Source organism: Alexandromys fortis, unplaced genomic scaffold (assembly GCF_014885135.2).
Source record: "Alexandromys fortis isolate MF-2015 unplaced genomic scaffold, M_Fortis_MF-2015_v1.1 scaffold_368, whole genome shotgun sequence".
NCBI lineage: Eukaryota > Metazoa > Chordata > Mammalia > Rodentia > Cricetidae > Alexandromys > Alexandromys fortis.
In genome coordinates, this window is record NW_026068243.1 from 504,118 (window position 1) to 515,008 (window position 10,891).

Here is a 10,891-nt window from a genome sequence, read left to right on the forward strand (position 1 = left end):
ATTAAAAAATGGGGCACTGACCTGAACAGAGAATTCTCAACAGAAGAAATTCAAATGGCTAAAAGACACTTAAGGTTATGCTCAACCTCCTTAGTGATCAGGGAAATGCAAATCAAAACAACTTTGAGATATCATCTTACACCTGTCAGAATGGCTAAAATCAAAAACACCAATGATAGCCTTTGCTGGAGAGGTTGTGGAGAAAGGGGTACCCTCATCCATTGCTGGTGGGAATGCAAACTTGTGAGTCACTTTTGAAAGGTGATAAAACATAAGGGGCAATCAAACAGGAGTTTATCATCAGGGCCACATTCTTTGGACTTCTTAGTTATTATCCTTCTCTGTAGGGTACAGCTTGTTTTATTTTCTTCCATCTTGATAATTCCTGTTACATGTTTTTAACAATCTAATTTCTATGAAGTAAAATAGGATTTTTCTTATTTTATGTATACTTATTAACATTGACATAAATATCATTTCATTGCTCTTTTAATAAAGAATAACTAATATATACAACTATGCAGACAGGGCTATGAATTTTATTAAGAGCATCTTGGCCAGTCCAAAGAATAGGTCAGACCACAGATCCTGTCACACAAACCACTGGTCATGAGCAGAGACCAGGAAGAGTGGCTAAGGCAGGCCGGAGACTTCCAGATAGCCTAAATGAAAGGAAACACTCCATCCTTCAGTCTATGGTGGAAATGACAATTTTTGTGACTTCTCTGAAAAGTGGAAACACCTGCTGAAATCTAAAGGAGAAAAGATCAGTGTGGTGGTAGAACGGCTGTTCCACCACAATTCTGTGCCTGTAGCGGAGAGAGTTTCTGCATAATGACAATGGAGTCATAGGTCAGTCTCAGAATACTAGAGATTTCCACGCCCCTCAAACCTATGTGTGCAATGGAAGAATTTGTTTTTGAGTGTGTTGATTCCAAGTGACGTTGGCTTCGTGTAAGCCAATGAGAAAATTTTCACTTTAAAATTAGTACAACAGATGACAAGAAGCATAGATTAGGGTGCTCCGAGACAGGTCTGATCATTAATCAACATCCATTCTCCTCTCTTAATCTTAGTTCTAGTGGGATTTAGGTGAGTTTGAAAATGCTAAAAATATTTTGGGCTTTTTTTCTTACATATAACATTTTTTCTCTGAAAGCTTCAGGATAAAATAATGTTCACAGACTAGTCTTACTGTTATCATCTGATGAATGCAGCTGGTGGCTGCAATATGCAATCATCCTTTTCCTACAAAGTTGGGATTCACTTTTACACACCTGATGCACTGGATCTGCGGGTTTTATTGTTTCATTCATCAATGCTGATGGAAGAAATACACAGTGGCCATCATTAATAATCTACTATTGCAAGACTCAGAAAACTCATGTATTGGAAGTTACTTCTTTGAGCTTGCATAATTACTTACTTAGCGGCTTTTCCTAACCGAGACGTTGGTGACACTAGAGAAAGGGATAGACCATTTGTTTTTCACCTTGTGTTTCCAGTTTTCCTGGTTCTGAATCCCAGACACCACAAGGCCTACGGGGCTCACCAGATCAGTGAGGAGCTGTTAATAAATTTAGCAATAAATCTAAGTAGAAGCATATAATTATTTATTCTCAAGTGGAAAGTAATTTCAGATTCTCTATTATTACTATTAATTTTTACACACAGATGAATGCATTTATTTGAACATGTACAAATCCCATTGTTTGGGGGAGGAAGAGGGAAATGGGAGGCAGTGGCGGGAAAGAGACAGAAATCTTCAATAAATAAATTAAAAAAAAAACACAAAACCAGAAACCATTATATATAGACAAAGGACCTGCAAGGTTCAAAACAACAAAAATCCCTGACAAAACATTATAAGACAAAGTACCTCCAAAAGTGCCATTGAGTTCATTTTGTGTACATCATCTACTGACGGGCATTGAACCTGGTCTTAAAAATGGTTTGTCCTTTCTCTTCTATGAGGTTCAGTGTGGTTTGGCTTTATGTTGAGGTAATTAATTTATTTGGACTTGAGTTTTGTGCCTGGTGATAGATATGGGTCTATTTGCATTCTTCTACATGTTGATATTCAGTTATGTCAGCACCATTTGTTGAATATGCTTGCTTTTCCCATTTTATATTTTTAGCTTCTTTGTCAAAAATCGGATGTCTGTAGGTGTGTGGATTGATATCCAGGTCTTCAATTTGATTCCACTGGTCGTCCTGTGTGTTTCATAGAAGAGAAAGTAGGAAGTACACTGGGCATAGGAAACACTTCCTAAATATAACCGCAGGAGCACAGACACTGAGACAGAGACAAACAATAAATGGGACCTCCCAAAACTGAGAAGCTTATGTAAGGCAAAGGACATGGTCAGTAAGACCAAAACAGCAGCCTACAGAATGAGAAAAGATCTTCACCAACCCCACATCAGGCAGAGAAATGATCTCCAAAATATATAAAGAAGTCAAGAAACTTGATATAAAAAATACAATAAAAAATGGGGTACAGACCTTAACAGAGAACTCTCAACAGACGAGTCTCAAATGGCTGAAAGACAATTAAGAAAATTTTCAACATTCTTAGCCATTAGAGAAATGCAAATCAAAACCACTCTGAGATTCCATCTTATACTTGTCAGAAGAGCTAAGATCAAAAACACCTATGTCAGCTTATGGTGGAGAGGATATGGAGAAAGGGAAATGCTCCTTCATTGCTGGTGGGAATGCAAACTTGTACAACCAGTTTGGAAATCAGCATGGCTATTTCTCAGAAAATTAAAAAAAAAAAAAACCTACCTCAAGACCCAGCAATACCACTTTTGGGTATACAGCCAAATGATGCCTCAATCATACCACAAGAACATGTGCTCAACAATGTTCATAGCAGCATTATTTGTAATAGCCAGAACCTGGAAACAACCTAGATCCCAAACAATGGACAAAGAAAATGCAATACATTTACACAATAGTAAAAAGTAATGACATCTTTAAATTTGCAGGCAAATGGATTTATTTAAAAAAAAACATATTGAGTGTAGTAACCCAGACCCAGAAAGATAAATATAATATGTACTCACTCATAAGTGGCTTTTGGATATAATGCAAAGAAAAAAACAGCCTACAGTCCACAACCCCAGAGAACCTAGACAACAAAGAGAAACACATATGGATCTACATAGGAAAAAAAAAGACAAGATCCCCTGGGTAAACTGGGGAGGGTGGTCATGGGAGAGAGTAGAAGGGGAGAAGGGAGGAAGGGAGAGGAGTGGAGAGAAAGGTATAACTCAATTAAAAACAAGATAAAAGAGTGGTTTGTACATGAAGCAAGACTCTACTGAAATAAACTAATTTTTCATTTGTAAGTGGTTATCAATCGAAGATAGCTTCTAGGTTAAGGATGAGGGCTTATGTCCACTTTCCCTCTCAACATTGGGACCCCATCTGGCCAAGGCCTGTGTGGGTCCTATGCATACTACCATACTCTCTGTGAGTTTATATTTGCACTAACCTATTGACAATTAGAAGTCTTTATTTCCTTGGTGTCCTCCACCCCTTCTGACTCTGAAAAGCTTTCTGCCTCCTCCACAGTTTTCCCTGAGCTCTTCAAGAGGGGATTGATGGAGCCATTACATTTAGGATGGTCTATCACTCTCTCGGCCTTATCCAGCAGTGGGTCTCTGAATTGATTTGCATCTACTGTATGGGTAAACTTCTCTGATTGATGTCTCATGATGACACTAATCTGAGTATCACAGATGTTTTAGGAGTCATTTTATTGTCCCTCCAGAAGAAAGTAGTATTTTGCTTTCCCTTGAGGTCCCTGACCTTTCTAGTCTTAGGTTTCAGGCCACTCAAACAGTATCAGTCACAAAGTCCCATCTCATGAAGTGGGTCTTAAACGCAATCAGAAATGGGTGGATTAGTCCCAAAGGCTTTGTGCCAGTATTACACCAGTACATCTTGCAGTGGGGTGACCATTGTAGATCTAAGGGTTTGTAGCTGTGGATTAGTGTTTACCTTTCTCCCTCGGGAATGGGCAAAGTTCCTTCCAGTACCGTGAGCACTGGTCAGGAGGGGTGAAGGCTCTATATGGGCACCAGCTTGAGTTCTCCACGTTCTGTAAGTGTTGTTTTCAGCAGTAGTTCTAGGCATCGATTTGTGGGGAGCAAACGATAGCCTGGGTTATTTGCGAGTTCCCATGTGGTCCCTTTGGCCAAGAATTTGAATAGATGTGACCCTTTCCTGGGAACTGAAGGCTCCGTTTGTTGATGAGAAATGTCCAGTTGGGGTTCCCCCTTCCCATCTCCCCTCAGTATTATTTTTAACAATGAATGAGTTTGGGGCTCTGACCCTATGACCCCTGCATCAATAACCATAGCTAAAACCCATCAAAATAAACGCACAGGGAAATTTCTGTAATGCAGAGGAAAATCACTTCCCAGGTTGGTAAAATGCTGTTGCCAGATCTGTTACTACGTCTGTTAACCCTTCATAAACAGCAGAGTGCCTCTTCTTTCTGAACTGGGGAATAAATCATTCACCTCAGATTAGTACATCTTTGCCAAAGTGGTCTGCATTGTAAATATGACACACAGAGTAGATAAAAACATCATTGGAATTGCTATTGTACAGAACTATGGGTTTCATTACAACAGCTTCACTCATGTATAATGTGTTTTGATCATATTCAGTCTCTTTGCCCCCTCTTGTCACCTTCCTTCTAGTCCCTTTATCACCCCCAATAGTCCACCATTGACTTTCCTATTTCTTTAATCTAGATTTCTGCATATGGAAATTGTTCATGTTTTAGATGACCCAGATTCTTTTCAGAATCTGCAATATATTCATAGGCAAGCACATTAAAATATTAAAATGGAGTAAGAGATGCATGAGCAAAAACAGATACAAATTTGTTATTACAGAATTCTAATAACAATTAAGACTCAAAATCACCATATTAGCAACAAGTGAAAGATATTAATGCAATGTCCGTTTACATTTGTGATGGGCTTTGGCCTAAAGCATATAACTGCAAGTTTTAAATGACTATTTGAAACTAAGAACATGTGGTAGTTTAGTTTTCATTGACAAAAGGCAAAACAAAGTATACTCAAAAACATGATTGGATATCGGCATAAATGGTGTATTATGAGTCATTATTTGTATATCAGTTTAGTTTTAAGGTGGAATAGATAAGTCAACATTTTTAGCACTCCTTTCTAACTTGTGAGACTCCACATCATTTTGCTTTTTTTTTTTTTCTTGGTTTTTCGAGACAGTTTCTCTGTAGCTTTGGAGCCTGTCCTGTAACTAGCTCTTGTAGACCAGGCTGGCCTCAGACTCAAAGAGATCCACCTGCCTCTGCCTCCTGAGTGCTGGGATTAAAGGCGTGTGCCACCAACACCTGCTTCTTTTTTAAGTTTATCTTCTGAATTCTCTAAGTGAGTATGTGTTGCCTTCCTAGAAGAAAACAAAAGCTTCTTCATAGAAAACCAGGAAGAAGCAGAAAACTCAGGCAGCCAAAGGAGCCCCACCATGGTAACACCATCCCCATTAATAATGCAAAGGCTCGGGTTGCCTACAGGACAAGGCTGTAGCCACTGCTGCAGGCATCTGGATCTCTGCATCACCAATCAGTGCTACAGCCTTCTCTACTTGCTGTTGTTGTTTTGTTTTGTTTTGTTTTTATTCATTCTCCCTGATAAGTCTTAAGTGTTGGGGAATGTGTACTGTATTTGGCTATGCTTTTTCTAAGTATAGCATGCATATTTACACGCTACCCTGGCTGCCCTTTCCTGGAATCAGTTCTCTCCTGTCAAGTCCTTTTCAACATCCCCTGCTGAGATCTGACCTCGACCTAAGTAGAATCACATTGGATCTACCAAGGCCTGCTCGAACCAGCACACAATGCCTCAGTGCTTTTTCCTACGCAGCTCCTGCCCTCTCAAGAGGCCCCAATACTTGAGCTTTAATGAAAAGGTGCCAGCCAAAAGAAAACTCGTTAACTTAGTTTCCTCCTTGTAAGGTGGGTCAGCTATGGCATGGGGCATGAAAGGAGAGGAGGGAAGCTGATGTAATTTGGACTGATGGCTTTTACCATTGCTGCCCCATCCCTGAAGAATTAGAGAAGGTGATAGGGTAAGACAGTTAGGGGTGTAGCAAGATCTTGGTGCCTAAGTTGTCTCAAGCACAGGCAAGACAGGAATCCTGGATCTACTGCTAAAAACATCCAACTGTCATGGAGAGACAGTATTTTCTAGAGACAGTGTTTGGTATGTCTTGGAAATTAGAACTGGGGTTGCCCGGATATGGCCACATGATGTTTGGCTTTGCTTGCTTGCTTCTCAGTATCCCAGAATACCGCCGACAAGTTTATTATTCAGTCAGAAGATTCTCGAAACAGTCAAGTCTGGCTATTGTGTCACTAATCTTATTTGATTCAAAGACCCCACCTCTACTTCACGAGAGAATATAGACTTCCTTCCCCCTATTTCTCCAGTAAAGTCTAGAAATCTCTAGTGGCCTCATTTTGGTTTTGCATCTTTTCAAAAAATAAATGTGAATGGAATTGGGGCTAAGTAGTATCTTTTTCAAGAGATATAAAAATGTCCCCACACTAAACTAGTATAATTGTACATACAGAATAGTAACTTCTGCTCCTCCTAAGTTTCCTGAGTACTCACAGGTCTGTCACTACGCTCAATAACTGTACTCTTTTGATCTTTTAGATTATTAGTCGAAGTTCAATTTTTCCCCTGTATTTATTCTTGAAGTGGTGTGGAACAGGCTGCTAAAGTGGAATGTGCAGGGGTTGGTCTTTCAGCAGCTGTTTTAGCATTCTGATGATGTCTCCTGGGGTGATTGTAGCACAAGGTGGTGTCCTGAGCCAGCATCTCAGAACAGCATTCTAAGGCTGTACCAGAAGGGAAAATGGTCAAATATTTCCAGGTGCTGTGGTCACTTTTGTTCTTCATCATGCTACAATCGGTGCTTCTATCTGGTAAGTGATTTTGCTTTTTCCACCAGAAATACAAAGTGTTGTGGGTGCTAACATTGTAATCTTCAAGTAAATGCTTTGAATTAAAATGATTGTAATGAAAATGCATATGAATATAGGTACAAACACCTGCATACATGCTTGTCCACACATACATGCTGAGAGAAACAGTGGGTCAGACTCTGGGCCAGAGAGTTAAAGTTTTGGTTTTCCTGTATATGGTATGCATATTGGGGGACCTGGTGCATAGGGCCAAGGAAACGCTGATATTTGGGAAGGTAGTTAATGTAAGTGACCAGCAGCATCTCTTCATTGCAGAGCACACCTCAGAAATGCTTGAAATGCCTCCCAGTGATCCCCAGTGGTTCAGAATCTCTGTGGTCCCTCTAGAGCAGAGATCATGCTGGGAATCGCAAGGAGAATAGCATTCTGGGTTTTTCACACGCCTATCGTGAATTACTGAGCATTGACTTAAAAAGGTGTTGTTTCCCTTCCTGCAAAATGCAGGGTCCAAACCAAAAGAAATATAAAGTCCTGACCTTTCCCGTTTCTCAACTACCTACTATACCATTCCTCTCCAGCTTGGCAAGTATTAATCAAGGAAAGCATTTGATATTCTGGGATGGCAACCTCCCTAAGCAGTGACGTACTGTTCCCCTCTCCTAGTGATTTACAGGAGCTGAGTGCCAGTCCATATCTTAGAGGGGATGAAAAAATAAGTAAAAGAAATATTATTTTCAATTACTTCAAAATTGTATAGTAAGAAATAGGAGCTTTTTTTCTCTAGGCAGTAGATTAAACTATAATTTATCAGGAATTAAAGTCTGAAACATATTTATGTATTCCCTAGTTCCAGGTGCTCGAGTTTGGTGGCCACCACATGGAGTTATTAAGGTAATTGCCTACTAGGTTTTCTAGGACTCGGATTTGAATACAATTTTTCAAAGATTCTTAAAATAAATCGTGTATGAGTGTTTCCCTGTTTCTATGTAAGCGTATTGTACATTGCCAGGTGTCCACAGGGGCCAGAAATGTGCACTGAACCTTCTGGAGCTGGAGTTACCAATTATTGTAAGCTTTCAGAAGGTGCTGGAAACTGAACCCTGCTCCTCTGCAAGCAGCAAGTGAGCAGCAAGTGCTTTTAAACACTGAGTCATCGCTCCAGGCTCTGAATCAAATGTTTTAGTTTTTTTAATTTTATTTATCTATTCTTTGAAATTTTCATACAGGTATATAATGTGCCTTCATTTTGTCTACATCTGCTCCCTTTCTAACTTCCCCTACTAACTTCTTAATGATTTTGGTTTTTCTCTTCAAAATTCACTAACTCAAACTACTGGTTCTCATGGATACATAGGTTCATAGACTGCTCCTGTTTCAGTGAATCTTAGGTTTTTTTTTTTAAAATTATTTCAAAAGTTGACCAAGACAATAAAACCTATCACATTCTTTGAGGTCTATTCACATGAAGGTTACAGGTCCATGATTTGTTAGAGTCTACAGTAGAGTGATCTAAACTGGGAACCAAGCCAAATGGAGAGAGAGAGAGAGAGAGAGAGAGAGAGAGAGAGAGAGAGAGAGAGAGAGAGAGAGAGAGAGAGAGAGANCAGAGAGAGAAACAGAGAGAGAAAAACAGAAACAGAGATGCAGAGAGTGAGATAGAGAGAGACAAAGACAGAGACAGAGACAAGAATATCCCAAGGTGTCTGAAAACTCTTTCTGAATGCTAACACTTTCCAGTTGCCAGCCACAAGGAGTTCTAAGACCCATGGATTTGAGTGTCCACAAAGTCCCTGCTCTGGAAGAGTTGCGCTTCTGTAGAGGGAGTGGACGGAACACATTCTCTAGGTTGAAAATATGGAACGCAGCAATCTCTTGGATTCTGGAAGCAGAAAAATGTGCAGGAATCTCTGGGCAGAGGCTCAGATTATGTCTGCAGGTTGTGTTTGAGTCAAACAGAAGGGCGTTTTTTTCCTTTTTGTCTATCCTGCCCAAACTTGTGTGTATTGTGGGTCCACCAAATGTTTGATTAGTGAAAGAAAGGATAAATTAAAGATTACTTCTTTTGTGCTTTTGTAGATTTCCTGCAAGGACAATTCCTTCACTTTCGATGTACTTGTGATTTAAGCTTTGTTTCCTTCATGAGTTTAGATGTTTTTTTTTTTACCCCTCACTATAGCTTGCCAGGTCTGTAGGAGCTCCTGACCACAAGACATGATACTTATCAGACCACAGAACGTGATACTTATCAGAGAGAATGTGCAAAGATTCTAGCGTCATTGCTTTATGCAGATAGACTGGGAGAGCCTGGTGACACCAGAATGTGGTGGTGACTTGCTTAGATGCCATTAGTGCAGTCCACAAGTGACCTGTTTTTGAGTATAGTTCTAATTATACCTTTTTCTGCTCAATTTCAGATTAAGTGTCCTTATAAGAAAGTAAATTTGAGCTGGCTCAATAAAACAGTGGATCCTTGTCCTGGCTTAAAGCAACCCATCTGTGGCACCAATTTTGTAACCTACGATAACCCCTGCATCTTATGTCTTGAGAGCTTGTGAGTGCTCTATGGGGGTAGGGAAGAGAATTAAGACTAAGCTTGTTGGTTGTGAGTTCTATCCACCCTGCATCCAGTAGCCGTGAAATTGGTCTTCCTCTCCCATTTGCGGAGACAGCAAACAGCCCCTCCTTAGAGGAGCCAAATATCAGGACTACTGACGTATAAGGTGGATCCATTAGACCGAACAGTGCATGCTGAGTTCTTTCTCTGAGTCCTGATATTCCCATGTTAGATGGATTCCCTGCAGAAATTCTAAAACACCTTCAATTCTCACCATTTCGATTTTTAGAACAAAGTTTTACCTTCATCTTCTGTTAGATATTTTCTGCTGCTTCTTTGTCTATAACTTTCAACTATACTAGCAGAACAGCAGACGTTGGTCCATTGCCTGGGATGGATGACTCAGATCCTTGGATTTACATGACAGGAAATTGGTCATTCAGCACCCAGATTGCAATGCCATGGTGATTTCAGCTTTGATCTAGACGAGGCAGAATAGTCTAAAAGAAGAAAACCATTCTTTGAGGTGTCAGATTGGAGCTCTTCCTCTAGCAACCCTTTAGTAATCACGTGCAGGGAGCGAAGAAGAGACTCCACAAAGCCCCTTAGTTACTAATCCAGTTGCAGGGAGAGACTGGAGCAAGAATAGCTGAGGACACTTACACCTCGTACGTCACAAACTCAGGCCCAATCAGACAGATTAGTTCCCAAAGGTCAACGGTATCTTCAGTGGCAAATGCCCTGGCCTTTGATCTAAGCAGTTCCCTTTGTGGTATGTCTCTTTAATTCCCCAAAGTAAAATGTCTTAATGAAATTATTATTATGCTTCCCTTTAGGAAGTCTCGTGGGAGAATTAAATTTTATCACGATGGAAGGTGTTAGGTGAGTGAATTTAGATATCTTCCATTCCTGACCAGCACAACCACTTCCTTCTTATTCTTTACCCCTTCTTTTGCTTTTCCTTGCCTAGATTTTTGATGACAAAGTCATGCTGGAAGTTGATGGCTCCGGAGTGCTTCTATGTTTTCCTTCATATGTAAACTATTCTGGCCTGGAGATGTCGCTCACTGGTAAATCAGTCTCTCAGTTTGGAGGACCCTGGGAAAAATTCTGATTACTACAAATAAATAAACAAACGTTCCTTAACATCTTGGCTTGTGTCTTGGATCTGTGTCTTCTATAGTACTAGTAAAGCAGATTGAACATCTGCACTATGGGTCAAAGACAGGCAGTATTTTTAGCAGCTCTTTAGGGTTTTCAACAATGGCCTGATTTATATAAAACCTCAAGGGCTTCCCCATATGAAATTTCTCCATATTCCATTATCATTTTAAAAATTAACA

General features: G+C 40.0%; 1 protein-coding gene across 1 annotated transcript; it reads left to right on the forward strand.

Moving 5' to 3' along the window:
- Window positions 1-6,924: 6,924 nt before the first annotated feature.
- On the forward strand, window positions 6,925-10,430 carry Spink14 (serine peptidase inhibitor Kazal type 14 (putative)). The gene is made up of 4 exons (XM_050131177.1): window positions 6,925-6,994; window positions 7,842-7,885; window positions 9,409-9,545; window positions 10,385-10,430. Exons 1-4 carry the CDS (start codon window positions 6,925-6,927, stop codon window positions 10,428-10,430), a joined length of 297 nt encoding a protein of 98 aa, XP_049987134.1.
- The last annotated feature ends 461 nt before the right edge of the window (window positions 10,431-10,891 follow it).

Bases quoted from the DNA above. Each gene is read 5' to 3' on its own strand.
- Spink14 (XM_050131177.1), top strand. From the start codon at position 6,925: ATGGTCAAATATTTCCAGGTGCTGTGGTCACTTTTGTTCTTCATCATG. The intron at 6,995-7,841 runs GTAAGTGATTTT...TGTATTCCCTAG, and splicing joins ACAATCGGTGCTTCTATCTG to TTCCAGGTGCTCGAGTTTGG. The intron at 9,546-10,384 runs GTGAGTGCTCTA...GCTTCCCTTTAG, and splicing joins ATCTTATGTCTTGAGAGCTT to GAAGTCTCGTGGGAGAATTA.